This window comes from Loxodonta africana, chromosome 4 (genome assembly GCF_030014295.1).
Source record: "Loxodonta africana isolate mLoxAfr1 chromosome 4, mLoxAfr1.hap2, whole genome shotgun sequence".
In the NCBI taxonomy this organism is placed as follows: domain Eukaryota; kingdom Metazoa; phylum Chordata; class Mammalia; order Proboscidea; family Elephantidae; genus Loxodonta; species Loxodonta africana.
The window spans coordinates 65,232,791-65,254,313 of record NC_087345.1 but is presented as its reverse complement, the minus strand read 5'-3'; the positions used below and the strand labels follow the sequence as shown (position 1 = coordinate 65,254,313).

At 39.2% G+C, this 21,523-nt stretch overlaps 2 protein-coding genes across 5 annotated transcripts in view; one reads left to right on the top strand and one right to left on the bottom strand.

Moving 5' to 3' along the window:
* Positions 1-15,413, top strand: part of LOC111753047 (craniofacial development protein 2-like) — a 59,290-nt gene extending 43,877 nt beyond the window's left edge. The window contains exon 3 of the mRNA XM_064283880.1: positions 2,460-15,413. Within this exon, the coding sequence (XP_064139950.1) occupies positions 3,107-4,174 (1,068 nt within the window). The 5' untranslated portion in view covers positions 2,460-3,106 and the 3' untranslated portion in view covers positions 4,175-15,413. The remainder of the gene's footprint in view (positions 1-2,459) is intronic.
* PTPRR (protein tyrosine phosphatase receptor type R) overlaps positions 1-21,523 on the bottom strand; it is a 166,279-nt gene that overhangs the window by 41,505 nt on the left and 103,251 nt on the right. For all 4 annotated transcript variants that reach the window (XM_064283879.1, XM_064283877.1, XM_023558889.2 and 1 more), the window contains 2 exons: positions 15,138-15,217; positions 14,376-14,513 (listed from right to left, as the gene is read on the bottom strand). In XM_064283879.1, the coding sequence (XP_064139949.1) occupies positions 14,376-14,513; positions 15,138-15,217 (218 nt within the window). The remainder of the gene's footprint in view (positions 1-14,375; positions 14,514-15,137; positions 15,218-21,523) is intronic.

Sequence of the window (21,523 nt, the reverse complement as noted above, 5' to 3'; positions counted from 1 at the left end):
TTAAGAAATCAAAGGACATATTGCATTGGGCAAATTTACTGCAAAAGATCTCTTTAAAGTGTTAAAAAGCAAAGATGCCACTTTGAGGACTAAGGTGCACCTGATCCAAACCATGGTATTTTTAACAGCCTCAGATGCATGACAAAGATGGACAATGAATAAGGAAGCTGGAAAAAGAATCGATGCCTTTGAATTGTGGTGTTGGCAAGGAATATTGAATATACCTTGGACTGCCAAAAAGGCAAACAAATCTGTCTTGGAAGAAGTACAGCTAGAATGCTCCTTGGAAGCGAGGATGGCAAGACTTTGTCTCCCATACATTGGACATGTTATCAGGAGGGACCAGTCCCTGGAGAAGGACATCATGCTTGGTAAAGTAGAGGGTCAGCAAAAAAGAGGAAGACCATCAGTGAGATGGATTGACACAGTGGCTGCAACAATGGGCTAAAGCATAACAACGATTGTGAGGATGGTGCAGGACCCGGAAGTATTTTGTTTCATTGTACATAGGGTTGCTATGAGTTGGAACTGACTCCATGGCACCTAACAACAACAACAACACTCTTTTTCCCAGTGCTCTGACTGAATATTACTAACAGGCATAGCAACTTAATATTTAATGTACTTTCATCTACACTGTATTGTTTAACCCTTTCCACAATCCTGTGAGTTAGGTATTATTATCATTTTACAGCTGAGGAAACTGGTTTAGATGTGTCTATAAAGGACTCTTGGAAAATTTCCTTGGGGGCTAGGACACTCCAAGCAAATGCCATTTTATGCATTAGATTTTCTATCTTTGATTTCCAGACTGTCCACTGAAATACAATATAGGCTCTTTTAACCTACTTAACCCTGGGTGGTTCAAATGGTTAAGTGCTGCACTACTAACCATAAGGTTGGTGGTTTGAACTCACCCAGGGGCGCTTTGAAAGAAAGGCCTGGTGGTCTGCTTCAGAAAGGTCACAGCCATGAAACCCCTATGGATCACAATTCTACTCTGAAATACATGGAGTTGGCATGGGTGAGAATTGACTCAACGGCAACGGGTGGTTACAGCATTAACCGATGTCCTCCCTTCCCTCTGTAAAATATGCTGATGCTAATGGAGCGCTGAACACTCCTGGTCCACTCACTTAAAAAGTCCAGTCCTTCTGTTTCCACCTGTTGAGCTGTATGTTCACCAAGTTGTATTTGTCCCCATACCTTTTTATGGCAGTTGTACTCATTATGAAAGCCCAGTAATTTAATTAAATATTATATAAATCAATGAAACATGAGGGTGAAAAGGAAAAAATACAAGAGTCTTTCTGTGAAATAACTAAGTTGAATAAGTTTTTCATTGCAAAAAAATCAGTAAAGAAATTTGCAGGTATATCAGATACAGGTGAGACAATTCTAGAAGTTTGTGCAACATGGTAAAATCTAGAAAGATTCAGCACTCGCATTGCTTCACAAGCTTTCCTACTTTCTCTCTTACTTTAAAGAAACTAAAATGGGAAATTTTGATGATACAAAAGGGCATGCTTTATAGAAGCTATACAGTCTAGAACTCCAACCATCAGACCAATATAAAAAAAAAAAGACTGAACCACATAATACAAAAATGAACAAATTTTAATGTGAACAAATGCACATATAGATGATTTAAGTTCAAATAAAACATTTTAGTTTTTTTGTTTTTTTTTTTTGATTCTCTACTCTGACTCCTGGAGACGAGAGCTTCTAACTACAGTTAGAAGTAAAGCAGACTAAAACAACTTGAATATAACACACAAGATTAAATTTAGATATAAATTTATGTTTGGAATATAAGTATGCTTCAAAGAATTGATGAGTAATTTTGCTTGGGGCCAGCAGCCTCTGAGTTTATGGCCACCCTTAATTGTTTGGGCCATGAAATATGATTAGGTTGCTGGCTGTTGCTGGGCAGTGCTAGGCTAGGCTGCTGCTCTCTCCACCCAATGGATGGACTCTCAATCAGAGGCTAGGCAGCCTTGTTGCTGCTTTTGCTGTGGCTTTGGTCTCCTCTTTCCCTGTTAAATTGATTCCTGTTTTGCACTTTAGCAAAGTCCTTCATGGGATCCTAATTCCTCTGGTGACTCCATTTCACGTCCCCGTGTCCAGTTGCCCAGTGACAGTCTCCATAATATCTAATACTGGTCCTCCAGGAAAGCTGAATACCAACCAATCGGTGTGTCTTCACTATTTGCATGCTAGGTGGGCCTCCAACACTACCTCCCCTGACACTGTTTGGACAGACACTTTGACTATGGGACTTGGCTTGCTCATTTCCTTTGATTCTTAGTAAGGAGCATGAATCCTCTGTCCATACCATACTCCATAGATTGACCTCCAACCTGTGTGTAACTTCATAATCATAGTTCCAGGTCCAGACTTCCAAATTGTCCAATACTTTGAACAAATTCAACAGATTTTTGTTTTTTTCTTTAAACCAGGTCACAATGCCTTGTCTGTCTCGTTTGTTAAGAGAATGGTTAGAGACTTTAGCCTTAACTACAAGCAAGCTGCCCTCTGGCTGCAATCACCTCCCACACCATAATCAGAAGACTTGAGAAGGCAGCAGAGTATAAAGGTGAGAAGGAGAAGCTCGGGGGTCAGGCTACTAACTTCTGACCTTGGACAAGTTGCTTAGGCTTCTGATGCCTCACAGTCATTATTTGTAAATGGAGTTTACACATAGGTCTATTGTAAGGATTAATTCCTAGTATACCATTAGTTCCCCACGTGCCTGTCAGTTTGTCATACTGTGGGGGCTTGCATGCTGCTGTGATGCTGGAAGTTACGCCACCGGTATTCAGATACCATCAGGGTCACCCATGGAGGACAGGTTTCAGCTGAGCTTCCAGACTAAGACAGACTAGGAAGAAGGACCCCACAGTCTACTTCTGAAAAGAATTAGCCAGTGAAAACCTTATGAATAGCAGCAGAACATTGTCTGATACAGTGCTGGAAGATGAGCCCCCCAGGTTGGACGGCACTCAAAAAATGACTGGGGAAGAACTGCCTCCTCAGAGTTGACCTTAATGACGTGGATGGAGTAAAGCTTTCAGGACCTTCATTTGCTGATGTGGCATGACTCAAAATGAGAAGAAACAGCTGCAAACATCCATTAATAATTGGAAAATGGAATGTACGAAGTATGAATCTGGGAAAATTGGAAATCATCAAAAATGGAATGGAAAGCATAAACATTGATATCCTAGACATTAGGGAGCTGAAATGGACTGGTATTGGCCATTTTGAACCAGATAATCATATAGTCTACTATGCTGGGAATGACAGCTTGAAGAGGAATAGTGTTGCATTCATTGTCAAAAAGAATGTTTCAAGATCTATCCTGAAGTACAACGCTATCAGTGATAGGATAATATCCACACGCCTACAAGGACCAGTTAATACGACTATTATTCAAATTTACACACCAACCACTAGGGCCAAAGATGAAGAAATAGAAGATTTTTATCAGCTGCTGCGGTCTGAAATTGATCGAACATGCAATCAAGATGCATTGATAATTACTGGCGATTGGAATGCGAAAGTTGGAAACAAAGAAGGATCAGTTGTTGGAAAATATGTCCTTGGTGATAGAAACAATGCCGCAGATCAAATGATAGAATTTTGCAAGGCCAACGACTTCTTCATTGCAAATATCTTCTTTCACCAACATAAACGGGGACTATACACATGGACCTCGCCAGATGGAACACACAGAAATCAAATTGACTACATCTGTGGAAAGAGACGATGGAAAAGCTCAATATCATCAGTCAGAACAAAGCCAGGGACTGACGGTGGAATAGACCATCAATTGCTCATGTGCAAGTTCAAGCTGAAACTGAAGAAAATCAGAGCAAGTCCACGAGAGCCAAAATATGACCTTGAGTATATCCCACCTGAATTTAGAGACGATCTGAAGAATAGATTTGACATATTGAACACTAGTGACCGAAGACCAGACGAGTTGTGGAATGACATCAAGGATATCATCCATGAAGAAAGCAAGAGGTCATTGAAAAGACAGGAAAGAAAGAAAAGACCAAGACGGATGTCAGAGGAGACTCTGAAACTTGCTCTCAAATGCCGAGCAGCTAAAGCAAAAGGAAGAATTGATGAAGTAAAAGAACTGAACAGATTTCAAAGGGCCTCTTGAGAAGACAAAGTAAACTATTATAATGACATGTGCAAAGAGCTGGAGACAGAAAACCAAAAGGGAAGAACACGCTCGGTGTTTCTCAAGCTGAAAGAACTAAAGAAAAAAATTCAAGCCTCGAGTTGCAACAGTGAAGGATTCTATGGGGAAAATATTAAATGACTCAGGAAGCATCAAAAGAAGATGGAAGGAATACACAGAGTCATCATACCAAAAAGAATTAGTTGGTGTTCAACCATTTCAAGAAGTGGCATATGATCAGGAACCAATGGTACTGAAGGAAGAAGTCCAAGCTGCTCTGAAGGCATTGGCGAAAAACAAGGCTCCAGGAATTGATGGAATATCAATTGAGATTTTTCAACAAATGGATGCAGCGCTGGAGGTGCTCACTCATCTATGCCAAGAAATATGGAAGACAGCTTCCTGGCCAACTGACTGGAAGAGGTTTTTGAATGATTTTTAGCAAAATTTTGCTTGCGTGTGATATTAATGATATTGTTCTATAATTTCCACATTCAGTTGGATCACTGCCTGATCCTGTGCCATTCTCACCATTGTTGCCATTTGAGCTGGTTGTTACAGCCACTGTGTCAATCCACCTCATTGAGGGTCTTCCTCTTTTTCCCCTCACCCTCTACTTTACCACGCATGATGTCATTCCCAGGGGTTGGTCCCTCCTGATAACACATCCAAAGTATGTGAGACAAAGTCCCGTCATCCTCTCTTCTAAGGAGCAGCCTGGCTGTACTTCTTCCAAGACAGATTTCGTTTGTTCTTCTGGTAGTCCATGGTATATTCTTCACCAACGTCATAATTTCAAAGGCTCCAATTCTTCTTCGGTCTTCCTTATTCACTGTCCAGCTTTGCATGCATATGAGGCGACTGAAAATTCCATGGCTTGGATCAGACACACCTTAGTCTTCAAGGAGACATCAAGTCCTCAAACTTAACATGTTCAAAATGGAGCTCATTTTCTTCTCTCATAAATATCACCCTGCCCATCTGGGTTGATGATATCACCATCCACTTAACATTCCAATCCAGAAATCACACTTTCCCTTCCTCTCTTACAGTCAGAAACTAAGCACTGTGGCTTCCATGTCTGGAACACCTTTTGAACCTGTCCTGTCTTCTCAATATCCTCTCCCTTAGTTCAATATCTCATTACTTCTTGCCTGTACCATTGCTATAGCTTCCTAGCCTATTTATTTCTCTGCTTCTCCATGCTTTTCTCAAATCCAAATTCTCTATCCTGCCACTAATTACCTTTATGAAATACAAATTGCATTATGTCATTCCGCTTCATAAACTTTTTTATTGGCTCTCTGCTGCCTATATAGGAGGCCTAGTGGTGCAATGGTTAAGCACTTGGCTGCTAACTGAAAGGTTGGCAATTCAAACTCACCAGCTGCTCCACGGGAGAAAAGACCCTGGTGACCTGTTCCCATAAAGACTACAGCTTAGGAAATCTTACAGGGCAGTTCAACTTTGTCCATATAGGGTTGCTAGGGGTCAGAATCAACTTGATGGCCTACAACAACAAGATGCCTATATAATAAAGCCCCATTTTATTTATTTATTTTGCCATAGTCATGGATTCTCTGCACACAACTTGTCTTTCCAGTGTCATCTTTCACTCCGTACCATGCCACACATGCTCAGGCACAGCTGACTGTTCAACTTAGACATGCCGTGTGGTTTCTTGTATCTCTCTGCCTTTGTATGCTGTTGCCGTGCCTGAATTGTGTTTTTTCCTCTGTGCACCAACTCAACTGTGAGGACTCTGCTGAAAGGCTTGAAGGCATCATATGAGCTTTTTTGTGAAATAAATATGATTAAAGTTGGTCTTTTCTATAATTTTCCCAGATAGAAAAAGGGAGGGAATGAAAGAAGTGACAGCATGAAATAGGATTCCTTTATTTGGATTTTTGAGGTTAAACTGTTGGCAAAGTGCTGAATAGGCCAACGGGAAAAATGGGGTTCATAGTTCTTAAGTCACATAAGCTTAGCTCTGATGAAAGATGTATGTAAGTACAGAGAAAGAATTTGGCTGTGTTAACTACTTGAGAGAAGTCCTATGTTAGGCTAGATAACCAAGTAATGCCCTCACATTATGAAAAGTAAATTTGGTATCTTACCGCTCTTTGAGTGGATCTCTTGCCTTTTACTGTCTTGTTTGCAAATTTGGCCCCTGTTACTATGTTGGGACAACAATTACGGACAGAAGCTTTGGAAATCAAACAAGCCTGGGTTACAATTCAGACCTGACAGCACCTAACAACTCACCTACTTTCAGGTTTTGGTAAACGACTTAACCTTTCTGAGCTTCAGTTTTCTCATGTATAATACAAGGATAGTAAAATCTGTTTTGTGGAGTTGGATGAATTTACATATGAACTGTGCTCACCATGTAGATTCAATAAATGGAAGTGGCTAGAAAATATTTTCCACAGTATGTGTGATAAGGTCAACACTTATAGCTACTTCCCTTCTTTCCTAAAAAGGGACGAAAGGGGCAACGCGCAACCTTCACAAGTAGTGTGAGGACTTCGGCTCCCTGGAAGTGTGCAAACACTACTTATCATTTTTGGACTGGCCTTCTAGTTCCAGCTTTGCAGATTTTGGCTACTATGTTTTCATGGGATAGTTCATATAAAAAGAGTGAGCACCCTTGTTTTAAAGGTTTTGTTTTATTTTAGAGGAATTCCCTTCTTCTTGAGATTTATCTAAATGAAGAAAAGGAAATTTACCTGCCATAAAATCTCTTCTCTTTTATTGCAATATAACTAATTTTTTAGCTTTTTTAATTTTTTTGTGTTTATTCTTATTTCACAAAAAGTGAATAACTGTAAGAATATTGGGATTATTAAAAAAAAGACCTGGCAAGTGTTTATTTTTTTATGAGAAAGTTGAAAAGTCATGAGAACATAAAGCCTGGGAATTTCTAAAGATACCTCCACCTCTATATTTTTGGAGGAAATGATTGTTGTCTATTTCAAACAATAACACTTAATGCTATTGAAGGTCAGTGCATTTTTGGTAAACAACATTTTCCTGGTAGTGTGAAGTCTAACTATGTATTTTGAGACAGACTTCTCAGTATCATTTTGATCCGTAAAACATCAAAAATTCCTCTATGATATCAGTATTTTCATCTCTATAGAGTCTGGATGGAAAGGAATTTTTAATTTAATTTAATGAATTATCGACAATAAAAAATGTCAAAACTTTGATTGCAACATTTGAAATTATGACTCCAAAAAAAAAAAACCAAACAAACCGAGAAACAAAAACAAACAAATGAAGACACCCACCTCTCTAATTTCTGAATAATGCAGCCAAACAGAAAAATAAAAACCCCAACCATGCTTCAGTGCTGGCATTACTAAAAAAAAAAAATCTAGATTTCTGTATATCCATCTCATTTTCCTACAGCGAATGTGAAATCTGGGAATGGCACTAACAGGTTAGGTCCAAGTATGGTTGTGGCACTTGAAAGAACAAGGTGGGCTCTATTCCTTTACAGACTCAGAATGGAGAGTTCTGAACGTCATCGGTGAATTAACTCTGTATGACTTTGAAGTACATATTTGACTTACACAATTAGTAGAATGACAAATAGCCTTGGTGTTAGAGATGGGGAGTCCTTGAGTGGTAAAAAAAAAACTACTAAACAAAAGGTTGGAGGTTGGAGTCCACCCAGAAGCACCTCAAAAGAAAGTCCTGGTGATTTATTTCCAAAAAACCAGCCATTGAAAACCCTATGGAGTACAAGTCTACTCTGACACACATGGGGCCACTCTGAGTCGAAGTCCGCATGTTGGCAACCATCTTGGTTAGATACAGAGAAGAGCGACTGTCTGTTGAGGCTTCAGCTTACTTGCCAATTGCTCATATCATTCCTAATTGAGCTTCTTTAAAATATGTCATATACTACACACACTCTAGGGTGCTTAAGAAATGCTTTCTGACTAACCGGAAATCTTAGCCTCCTGTGTCCTGATAAAACCCTGATCTAAGAACAAGTTAGAGCGCTAGAGGCATATCTCTGATCTTGTCTATAAGAAGGAAGTAAAATTAGAATACATCACAAGATTCAAAGATTCAAATGTCCAAGAGAACAAAAATCATAATTCAGCTTAAGCAGTGACCACAACCTCTTCTATAACCCTTGTGGGAGATTGGGTTTCACGTATGCTTTGTTGAGTTTTAATCCTAAATAAATACGCAACACAGACAAGTAAGTACTGTTTTCTCTGGAAAATACAACTTAATTGTTTCCAAATATTCACATAATTTGTAAATAATTACACAATTTAGGGTGCTTTTTCTGTGTTGATTTTATTTTTTAATAGAAGAGGAACAGAATTAGTAAGGCTATGAATATCCTTTGTGAAAACATTTACATTATATCTTTTCTGTCTTTTTAATCTTAACATTTCTATGTCCTCTTGTAGACTACATATAACTGAATTTATTTTACCTGTTTGATAATTTCTGGCATTTAACTGGCAGGTTATTCATCCACATTTAGCATGATTATTGGTTTATTTGAATTTGTTTCTACCATCCAATTTGGTAAAAATATACACTGATTTTTCTATGCACCTTTTTTCTTTTCTTTGTGTGTACGTGTGTTTATTCTACCTTTTCCCACTTTTACTAGTTTGAAAGTTATATATCCTATTTCCATTCTTTTGATGGCCAATCTTAAATTTTTAACATACATATTTAGCTTAATCTAAACTTAGTCACTATTTCTTTCCTTTTCATGATTAACACAGATATTTGAACTTTCTTCTTATTCCTCCATCTTAAACATTATTATTATCCAGTATTTTAGTCCTACTTTCATATTTTACTTTCTTTGATTACTATTATTTCTTATAGTTGAGTCTTTTTTTTTTTGGTCTGGATTGAATCTCCTTCATTCCCTACATCTCTTGCAATTCTTTTGTTAAGATTCTGTTGGTGGGAAATTCTCTCAAGTTTTGTTTGTTTGAAAATGTCTTTCACTTTTTATTCCTGTGTGATAGATTTGTTGGGAATAAAGTTCTAGGCTGCCAGTTATTTTCTTTCAGCCCTTTGTAGGTATTATTCCACCTATTTTTGGCTTCTATTGTTGCCAGAAGAATGAACAAATCTGTTTTGGAAGAAGTAGAGCCAGAATGTTCCTTAGAAGGCAGAATGGTGAGACTTCGTCCCACATATTTTGGACATGTTATCAGGAGGGACCAGTCCCTAGAGAAAGACATCATCCTTGGTAAAGCAGGGGGTCAGTGAAAAATAGGAAGACCCTCAATGAGATGGATTGACATATTGGCTGCAATAATGGTTCAAACATAGCAACAATTGTTAGGATGGCACAGGACCAGGCAGTATTTTGTTCTGTTATGCATAAGGTTGCTATGAGTTGGAACCACTGGAGGGTACCTAACAACAACAACATTGTTGCTACTGAGAAGTATTTGCCAGTCACTATGGCTATGGCTGTTAAGGAAGCCCTGGTGGCGTAGTGGCTAAGTGCTAAGGCTGCTAACCAAAGGGTCGGCAGTTTGAATCCGCCAGGCGCTCCTTGGAAACTCTATGGGGCAGTTCTACTCTGTCCTATAGGGTGGCTCTGAGTCGGAATCGACTCGACGGCACTGGGTTTGGTTTTGGTTTATGGCTGTTAACACCATCTCTTGTTTGTGTTTTTCAGTTCCCACTGACAGCTCTAACGGTGGGTTTATTTACTCAGTTTAAAATTTATTGTGTATTTCGAATATGAGAGGTCAGGTCTTTTTTAAGTCTTGGAAAATTATTGGCCACTATTTATTCAAATATTACTTATTTTCTTATATTCTCCCCCTTTTTCTTCTAAAACTTCTATTAGACCTGTGTTGGATATTTTAATTCTGTCCTGTAAATCTCCTGACTTCTCTTTGACATTTGTGGTTATTTTTATCTTCTAGATAATCCTCTCAGCTCTACCTTCTAATTCCCAAAGTATTCAGCAGTGTCTAGTCTGCTCTTAACCCTGTCAAATGAGTTTTTTCATATTAATGTCTATGTAATATCAATTTTTAATAGTTCTCTTAGATTATTTAAAAAATTTTTGATAGTAAGTTGACCATTTTTAAATTTTATATTATGTGCTTAATTATTTAAAATTTTATAGTCTATGCTTGTAATTTCTTTTATTTGAATTTCTTGGGGATATAATTCTACTTTTTGTTGCTTCTGCCAATTTTTTCTTGCAATATTTTATTTACTTGTGTGCATCATAATTTTCTCTTGTAAGCTTGCATTTGCCTGGGCTTTTTCTATGGGAATTCTGTGAGTCATATGCTAAGAGTGTATGCCTCCAGAAAGTTTTTTCCTTTGTTTCTGCAAAGTGCCACAGGAGTGTTACCAGCCTAGAATGATCTTTCATGTTAATTTTTCCACTTGGGGTTTCCTGGTTTTGGAATTCTGGGGTTTTCTGGCTTTGAATTCTCTAAGAGCCTTTTTATTTATCTCATGTGAAGGCCAGACTTAAAAGATTAACTACCAGTTTTATTCCTATTTTGTTACACAGCTATATTTTTCAAATTCACCTTTTCACTGAAGATATATAGCCTCACAGGTCCTCATTTTATATAATGTCTCGGTTCTAACACCCAGCTTTCTGCAAGAATGAGGCGTTGACTCTAGTTCTTGTATTGCTATTAAAATGCAACTTTTCATTCTCTGGTTTATGCCTTTTAGTCAGTTTTGACTGCTGGGGTTTCTCTTTTTTACTCTTCAAGCTCTGCTATGCATGCTATTTCCTATTTTACCGAGAATAACTGCTTTTGTAGTGGGAGACTTTTCGGTCTGTCTACCATATTACGAAGTTGTATGTGTGTATGTACGCATGCATGGATGTATATATACATAGGATACACCTTTTAAACATTAGTAATTTTTCTCTACAAGAGAGGTAAGCACCAATGATATAAAACTATGCAGGAACTGTTTGTGCCTTAATATGCGGACAAATTGCTATTGTATGTGAATCAGTTGAGAACAATAGGGATTATTTTATTCTGCTACCTCAAGCTTGCATTTAAAATTTATAGAAATGTATTTATTTAATGAGGCATACAGTTAACTTAGTATATAATTTCATGTTCTGGTCAAAAACATACTTTTTTTTTCAGAATAGATTTCAGAAAAATTCTTTATATATTATGGCAAAAATGAAGGAAACAACACATTTTTTGAAGCTTACAAACTGCAGTTTTGTGAGTCTGAATTCTCTTGGCTAGCAGCAAGATTATTCTACACTCAAGGGTTATAATTGGACAAAGGTGTCTAAGGGAAAGCCCATGTTTCTTGAATTCTTATTGTCATGGTGAAGCCCTGGTATGGTAATTTTGAAAAGAAAACAAACAACAACAACAACAAAATACCTGACTAAGACCAGACTGTCAACTGTCTTAATAAGATGCCCTAAAATGTAAGAGGTACTTAGGATAGCACCTTTCAGGAATTACACAATTTTATTTTTATGATGCAACATACAGGATGAGTATTCAAGTTAAATCCTTAGAAAAGACTGTAAGAAAAATTTCATCATTAAAAAGACAAGAAAGAAAGAAATACCAAAATGGATGTCAGAAGAGATTCTGAAACTTGCTCTTGAATGTAGAGTAGCTAAAATGAAAGGAAGAAACAAGGAAATATAAGAGCTTGAACAGAAGATTTCAAAGGGTGGCTCAGGAAGACAGAGTATTACAAAGAAATGTGCAAACACCTGGAGATAGAAAACCAAAAGGGAAGAACACGCTTGGCATTTCTCAAGCTGAAAGAACAGAAGAAAAATTCAAGCCTTGAGTTGCAGTATTGAAGGATTTCATGTGGAAAATATTAAGTAACATCAAAAGAAGATGGAAGGAATGCACAGAGTCACTGTACCACAAAGAACTGGTCAACATCCAGCCATTTGAGAAGAAGGCACACAGTCAAGAACCAGCGGTATTGAAGGAAGAGGTCCAAGCTGCACTGAAGGCACTGGTGAAAAACCAAGCTCCAGGAAAAGACAAATACCAATTGAGATGTTTCAACAAACAGAGGCAGCACTGGAAGCCCTCACTGGTCTATGCTAAGAAATTTGGAAGACAGCTACCTGGCCAACTGACTGGACGAGTGCCATATTTGTACCCATTCCAAAGAAAGGTGATTCAACAGAATGTGGAAATTATTGAACATCATTAATATCAATATTGTTCAATAATATTGTTAATATCACATGCAAGTAAAATTTTGCTATGAGATCATTCAAAAGTTGCTGCAGTGGTACATCGACAGGAAACTGCCAGAAATTAAAGCCAGATTCAGAAGAGGATGTAGAACAAGGGATATCATTGCTGATATCAGATGGATCCTGGCTGAAAGCAGACAATACCAGAAAGATGTTTACCTGTTTTATTGATTATGCAAAGGCATTTGGCTGTGTGGATCATAACAAATTATGAATAACATTTCAAAGAATGAGAATTCCAGAATTCCAGAACTCTTAATTGTGCTCACTAGGAACCTATACACAGATCAAGGGGCATACATTCTAACAGAACATGGTTTAATTAAAGTCAGGAAAGGTGTGCGTCAGGGTTGTAGCCTTTCACCATACTTATTCAGTCTGAATGCTGAGCAAATAATCAGAGAAGCTGGACTATATGAAGAAGAATGTGGCATCAGGACTGGAGGAAGGCTCATTAATGACCTGCGATAGGCAGATGACACATATTGCTGGCTTGAGGCACTTACTAATGAGAGACTACAGCCTTCAGTATGGATTGCACTTCTACATAAAGAGAACAAAAATTTTCACAACTGAACCAGTAAGCAACATCACGATAAATGGAGAAAATATTGAAGTTGTAAAGGGTTTCATTTTACTTGCATCCACAATCAATCCCCATGGAAAAGCAGCAGTCAAGAAATCAAACCAATGCTTTGCACTGGGCAAACCTCTTTAAAGTATTAAAAAGTAAAGACATCGCTTTAAGGACTAAGGTACGCTTGACCCAAGCCCTGGTATTTTCAATTGCCTTTGAAATGCATTTGAAAGCTGGACAATGAATACGGAAGATTGAAGATAACTGATGCCTTTGAATTATGGTGTTGGAAAGAATATTGAATATATAGTGTACTCCCAGAAGAATGAACAAATCTATCTTGGAAGTACAGCCAGAATGCTCCTCAGAAGCAAGGATGGCAAGACTTTGTCTCACATAGTTTGGACGTGTTATCAGGAGGGACCAACCCCTGCTGAAGGATATCATGCTTGGTAAAGTAGATGGTGAGGGAAAAAGAGGAAGACCCTCAATGAGATTGAGTGAAGCAGTGGCTGCAGCAATGAGTTCAAGAACAACAATGATCGTGAGGGTGGTACAAGTGTCTCATTCGGTTGTACACAGGGTCACTATGAAGCAGAACCAACTTGACAGCACCTAACAACGACACCAACAACAATTTTGTGTCTTTCTTGGATTTCTTATTGCGAGGATTTCGAGAAAATTGCTCAGTTTTTTATAACTTCTTTCAAGTCTTTGTTCAAATCTCACCTTCTTAATGTGGTCTACCCTGACCACTCTATATAATATTGCAACCTACTCTTCCCCTTCTCTATTGTCCAGCATATTCAATCTGCTTATCCTGCTCTACTTTTTTTTTTTTGATAATACTTACCCTTTCTAATGTCCTATGTTACTTATGAATTTATTATATTTATTGTTTTTTTCTTTCTCCCTTGACTAGAATGTAGAATTTTACCTAGAGCAATAATATTTGTGTATTTTGCTCACTAATTATCCCAAATGATTACAGTACCTGTCACATAGCAGGTGCTCAAAAAATATTTGTTAAATAATTTTTTTTTTTTAAATATATCTCTCTGTCTTTAAATTGGAATGATATTCATGATGCCTTACTTCCTCACTGGGACACATGGATACAAATGACAGACTTGTATATATCCCAAGTATATGGACTCCTCTGAAATAAAATCACAATTCATAGAATAACACCAATACCAATTACCATTTTTCAAAAGCACAAAGTGGCTTAGTCTTTAAATGTCTCTAAGTTTCCATTTTCAATCTGGTATTAAGTACATGGCATTTTTATTCATAAAATATCTTTTCTATAGCAATAGGACATGTATAACATTCAGTACTTGGGCTTAAGATCATACCTCGTTTTTTTCTTTGAGTTTTGTAATCATAACAATCACAGGGCTGTCTTCCTGCCAAACCATCTGCCAGAAATCATTCACGGTGTTGATCATGGGGCCCTGAGTAGCAATGAATGCTTTCTCCTCACCACTGTAGCCCTAGTTAGAGTGAAGAGAAAAATATGTTGGTTTTTAAGTTCATGCCTTGCACTGAAAGTTTAGGTGAAAGATATTTCAGAACAAAATATCTGTGCTAGTCCAAAAGCAACACAGACTATGGCAGCCCCATTGACTCTAGCTCCACAATTCGCATAACGTCTTTCCTGAAAGTCAAGTATATCATTTACGGCATATTGTGGTATTGAAGGTTGTAATACTCACTCCCTGCCTGAGCACCCCATAAGAGCACGCTAGCCACAGACTCAGAATAAAGAAGTCATTGGAACGGACCCCACTACGAATGATGGTTATGATGAAAACAAAACAAGCAAAAAAACTTACTAGTAACCAACTTGCCTTAACGCTATCAGTGGTTCCCAATTATCTATAGAAATATTTCCCAAAGTATTATGACATATAAATTAGGCCATCTTGAAAAAAGGGAGGTTCAGTAAAAAAAAAAAAAATAAATGTGGGAAACATTGGGTTAAACAAAGTTGGACCACTTTTTTTTTAACCAAGTTAAATCACAAACTTAATCTACCTTGAGGAAAAAATAAAATCAACAGTTCCAAATAGTAAATCAAATGCACATCAGAAATAAAATTATATTTATTTACTTACCCTAATATAATTAGCATTAATGTAGGTGCTCAAAGAATCAGTTACATTTTTTGGTCTTAAACACACTCGGCTGAGGGGATCTAATGAAGAAAACAAGAAAGAATATATTAAACAAATTTACACACCTGTTAGCTTATATACTGACCATCCAGCATGTGTCAATGTTTGTCACTGATGCATCTGTGTGTCTGTCTCTTCATCCATCTGTGTTTATTGAGAGACATTTGGACCCATCGTGACCAACCTAGCCTTGCCCCACCACCCCATCAGCTTATGTCCTGGTCATACTTCCTGATTTCTCAAGATGGGTGAGATTGATTCATTAAGTGCCAGGCACTGTGCTATCAGTGTGGGTGTGTTGCAGGGGGTGGGGGGGGTGGGGGGAAGGAGATGAGGGGGAGAAGAGGGGTGGTATACAGAGAAACATGATTCATTTCAATGAGTTCTAGTCTGTTCATAAAATAACAGCCCTGTTCCTATCGCACTGACTTCTTTTGTCCTGCCCTATGTCAAACACAGAAACCCTGGTGGCGTAGCGGTTAAGTACCACAGCTGCTAACCAAGAGGTTGGCAGTTCGAATCTGCCAGGCACTCTTTGGAAACTCTGTGGGGCAGTTCTACTCTGTCCTATAGGGTTGCCATGAGCTGGAATCAACTCGATGGCAGTGGGTTTTTTTTTTTTTTTTTTGGTATGTCAAACACATGGTCTCGTCTGAATCCCCTTTTGCTATTTGAAAGAAGCTGTTTTTGGTTACCATATGTAGCAGTTTATTCATTGACAGCATGGATACCTGATATTGGGTAGACTGTTGTAAAGCTAGCAACATGGTCTTAGAATTCTAAAGTCATTTTTCATCAATAAGTTGAAAGGCTCTGTGGACCACCAAACCAAACCTGTTGCTGTTGAGTCGATTCCAACTCACAGCAGTCCAACAGGACAGAATAGAATTGCCAAGCTCTTAACCACTGCACCACCAGGGCTCCTTGTGGACCACAGTGTTACGGAAAATATGGTAATTTTTTTAACCAACATTTACATAAATGAGTTAAGGTCATATCATCCCTTTATAATTCTTTAACCTGGTATACTTCGGAAACCCTGGTGGCGTAGTGGTTAAGTGCTACAGCTGTTAACCAAGAGATTGGCAGTCTGAATCCTCCAGGCACTCCTTGGAAACTCTATGGGGCAGTTCTACTCTGAGTCGGAATCAACTCGACTGCAACGGGTTTCGTTTTTGGTTGGTATACTTTGAGCCAATTGGGGGCAGAGATGGGGATTTTTCACTATCTCTCGGACTCCTAGTGGTGCAGTGGTGAAGAGGTATGGCTGTTAACCAAAAGGCTGGCAGTTCAAATCTACCAGCTGCTTCTTGGAAACCCTACGTGGGGGCAGTTCTACTCTGTCCTATAGTCGGAGTCTACTTGATGGCAATGGGTTTGGTTTTAAAAGACCTAATGTCTAGCACAGTGGTTTATAATATAGACACTCAATAAATGCCTATTACATTGACTTAAATGGTTACTTCCATCTTTTAAAAATACAGTACGCTGTGTTCCTCCCTAGCAGTGGTTCTATTGCTTTCCTTTTCTACTCAGGAATACGTCTTTAAGATTTTATTATACTCACTGTTTCTATCTCCTCATCTACAATTCAGTCTTCCTCATGTCCATCACAATCTGCCCTAACCCTAGCATTTTACAGAGACTATTCTTGCTAAGACCGACTCTCTCATTGCTAAACCCTAGGGGTCCAACGAATCGACTCAACGACAGTTGGTTTGGTTTAGTTTGCTTTACGGGTCCAATGTGGTATTTTTTTTTCTTGTGATCTCTCTATGACATTCAAAAACTATTGACCATGACATTGTTCTTAGAGATCTCTTTTCCCTTAGATTCTGGGACACAGCATTCTTGTTTTCCTACCTCTTTGATGGCTTCTTTTCTGTCTCCTGCTTATTTAATCTGCTCCATTTAGCGTGGCTAATTCTAGCAACTTTTGACCCTCTGCTATTCTCACTTGGCCCTGCCTTGTTGAGTGAGTTCATTTATTCCCGTGACTTTAAGTATTGCCTATATCCTGATGATTCTCAGATACGATTCTTAGACTAGACTCCCAAATATATATCTTAGATCTCAGTTACAGACCATGCTTTTTTCTTTGTTACTCGTTTTGGATATACCAGAGATTTGTCGAACTCTACATTCCCCACATGTGTTCCTGATAGTCCTTGTTATTTTTTATGTTAGGTGTGCTACCATCATTCCAGAGCCTAAGTTTGAAGACTAGGCATCCTACTGGACTTAACCTTCCACACCCAATCACTCATCATATTCTTTTTGCTCTGTATCATAAAACACTCTGGGATATGTCTTGCCTCCTCTTCCCATAGCTGTCTTCTTACAGTGAGCATCCCAACTGGTCTTCTTTCCTTTAACGTTGTTCTTTTCCAACCCATCCTTCCCACAGTTGCCAAAGTGCTCTCTGTAAAACAAAATCTGTTCTCATTATTCCCTTACCTAAATGCTACCAGTGGTTCCCAGCTGCACATATTAGTATTTCCCAAAGTGTTATCTGTGAATTATTACCTCTATGACACGTAAATTGTTGTTGTTGTTAGGTGCCATCAAGTCGGTTCCAACTCATAGCGACCCTATGCACAACAGAATGAAACACTGCCCGGTCCTGAGCCATCCTTACAATCATTGTTATGCTTGAGCTCATTGTTGCAGCCACTGTGTCAATCCACCTCGTTGAGGGTCTTCCTCTTTTCCGCTGACCCTGTACTCCACCAAACATGATGTCCTTCTCCAGGGACTGATCCCTCCTGACAACAGGTCCAAAGTATGTAAGACACAGTGTCGCCATCCTTGCTTCTAAGGAGCATTCTGGTTGTACTTCTTCTAAGACAGATTTGTTCATTCTTTTGGCAGTCCATGGTATATTCAATATTCTTCGCCAACACCACAATTCAAAGGCGTCAATTCTTCTTCAGTCTTCCTTATTCACTGTCCAGCTTTCACATGCATATGATGTGATTGAAAATACCACGCGCACCTTAGTCTTCAAGGTGACATCTTCGCTCTTCCACACTTTAAAGAGGTCCTTTGCAGTAGATTTTTTTTTGCGGTAGATTTGGAAACCCTGGTGGCATAGTGGTTAAGTGCTACAGCTGCTAACCAAAGGGTCGGCAGTTCAAATCACCAGGCGCTCCTTGGAAATCCTATGGGGCAGTTCTACTCTGTTTTATAGGGTCGCTCTGAGTTGGAATCGACTCGACGGCACTGGGTTTGGTTTGTTTTGGGTTTAATGCGTCTTTTGATTTCTTGTAAATTAGACCATCTTAAAAGGAGGGGTTCAGTTAAAAATTAAATATGGGAAACACTGGGTTAAGCAAAGTTGAGCCACATTCTTTTTATTACTGGACTTCTCAAGATCTTTATAATGCTATTGTACTATGTGAATTTCCAAGAGTCTATCACATTTTTTTTAATCACATAGTATATTTTTAAACTTATTTGTCCACTGAACTCATTTTATTATGAGCACTTATTGGCAACTCAAACAGCCTGAATCAGCATGGCCCAACTGAACTTTCTGTGATGATGGAAATGCATTCTATCCACATTGTCCAAAACAGTAGCCACATGTGACTATTGTGCAGAAACTGGTCAAATGGACACATGGAACCCAGGGTGCAACAGGGGAGTGTGCTGACACATTGTGAGGATTGCAACTAATGTAACAAAATACGTGTATAAATTTTTAAATGAGAATTAACTTGAGCTGTAAACTTCCATCTAAACCACAATTAAAACAACAACAAAAACCTGTGACTAGTTAGAGCTGCGGAATCCCTGGGTGGTGCAAATCGTTAAGCTCTGGATTAGTAACCAAAAAGTCAGCAGTTCAAACCCATCCAGAAGTGCCTTGGAAGACAGGCCTGGTGATTTGCACACATGTGGTTGCCACAGATTAGTAAGTAAACACAAGTAAACCCGCACACACCTTACTTGCTGGTTAATCTGCCCCTGTCTGCATGGGAAAGCCTTCCTTATTCTTCAGGGTTCAGTTCTAGAAATACAGTCTTTCTGAAGCCCTTGCTGGCCTTCCCAGGCAGAATTAATTGGTCCCTCCTTTCCTCAGGCTCCCTGAGATTTATTTTAGTGTGTACCATCTTGTTCCCCATGCATCTATCAGTTTGTCATACTGTGTGGGCTTGTGTGTTGCTGTGATGCTGGGAGCTATGCCAAATACCCGCAGGGTCACTCATGGTGGACAGGTTTCAGCTGAGCTTCCAGACTAAAACAGACTAGGACGAAGGGTCTGGCAGTCTACTTCTGAGAACAATTAGCCACTGAAAGCCTTATGAATAGCAGTGGAACATTGTCTGACATAGTGCCAGAAGATGAGCCCCTCAGGTTGGAAGGCACTCAAAATACGAGTGGTGTGGAGAACAGGTTAGCTGAAAGCAAATGAAGACGTAAACAACATGTGAAGAAAGGAGATAAAGAAGATGATATAACTTAGAGGAGAAAAACAGCTTTATCAACAGAAAAACTGGGACCAACTAAGTCATAAACAAGGACTTATCAATATCAACCAAATGGGCTCAAAGAGCTCCAGCTAAGTCATAAACAGTACTTATCAACACCAACCGAAAGGGCTCAGAGAGCCCCAACATGTATAAAAGAAGAGACAATAAGACTCAACCTTGCTCAGAGCATATCAGAGCCACCCTCTTTCAGACAGTGGAGAGGTGGTATGAGACCCCTCACCTGCCAGAGGACTCCCTGTGAGAGAGGTTGATCAACTGGGGTCCCAGAGCCAGCTGAGTTTGGAAGTAAGGGCGATTGGCCTTTGAGCCACCCTGGTCTCCACTCAGCCTGAAGGGAAGTCGATCCCTTTGTGACCCTAGCTTGACAAAAGTCTTGCTGAGGTAGAGGCCTGATATAGTGCTCCTGAGCCCAACGGAACAACGTGGTCAAGAGTGACAGGGGTGTCGGGACTTTGAACATTGGACCTTGGACTTTGGACTTTGCAGTTTGTTTGCCGTAAGCTTGCTTGTCCTCTTTCTCTCTCTTACCTTTTTGGTGACTGAGGCCTCTGGTGTCTGGGGTAGCCAAGAACCTGTGTGCTTAATAATTAATAAAGACATTGTGGAAAGGCACAAATCATTTGGAGTAGTTGATAGTGACCCCCTCCTCACGACAGACTGGGGAAGAGCTGCCTCCTCAAAGTTGAGTCCACCTTAATGATATGGATGGAATCAAACTTTCAAGACCTTTATTGGCTGATGTGACACCACTCAAAATGAGAAGAAAAAGCTGTGAACGCCATTAATAATTGGAACTTGGAATGTACGAAGTATGAATCCAGGAAAACTGTAAGTCATCAAAAATGAAATGGAATGCATAAAGATTGATATCCTAGGCATTGTTGTTGTTGTTGTTAGGTTCCCTTGAGTCATTTCTGACTCAATAACCCTATGTACTACAGAACAAACCACTGCCCAGTCCTGCGCCATGCTCACAATCATTGTTGTGCTTGAGCTCATTGTTGTAGCCACTGTGTCAGTCCATCTCACTGAGGGTCTTCCTCCTTTGTGCTGACCCTCTACTTTACCAAACATGATGTACTTCTACAGGGACTGATCCCTCCTGATAACCTGTCCAAAGTATGTAAGACACAGTCTCGCCATCTTTGCTTCTAAGGAGCATTCTGGTTGTACTTCTTCCAAGACAGATTTGTTTGTTCTTTTGGCAGTATATTTAATATTCTTCGCAAACACCACAATTCAAAGGCATCAATTCTTCTTCAGTCTTCCTGGTTCATTGTCCAGCTTTCGCATGTATATGAGGCAATTGAAAATACCATGGCTTGTGTCAGGCTCACCTTAGTCTTCAAGGTGACATCTTTGTTTCTCAACACTTTAAAGAGGTCTTTTGCAGCAGATTTGCCCAATGCAACGCGTCTTTTGATTTCTTGACTGCAGCTTCCATGGGTGTTGATTGTGGATCCAAGCAAAATGAAATCCTTGACAACTTCAATCTTTTCTCCATTTATCATGATGTTACTTATTGGTCCAGTTGTGCGGATTTTTGTTTTGTTTTCTTTTTTTTTTTTATAATTTTTATTGTGCTTTAAGTGAAAGTTTACAAATCAAGTCAGTCTCTCACACAAAACTTATATACACCTTGCTACATAGTCCCAATTACTCTCCCCCTACAGAGACAGCCTGCTCTCTCCCTCCACTCTCTCTTTTCATGTCCATTTCGCCAGCTCCTAACCCCCTCTATGCTCTCATCTACCCTCCAGGGAGGAGATGCCAACATAGTCTCAAGTGTCCACCTGATCCAAGAAGCTCACTCCTCACCAGCATCCCTCT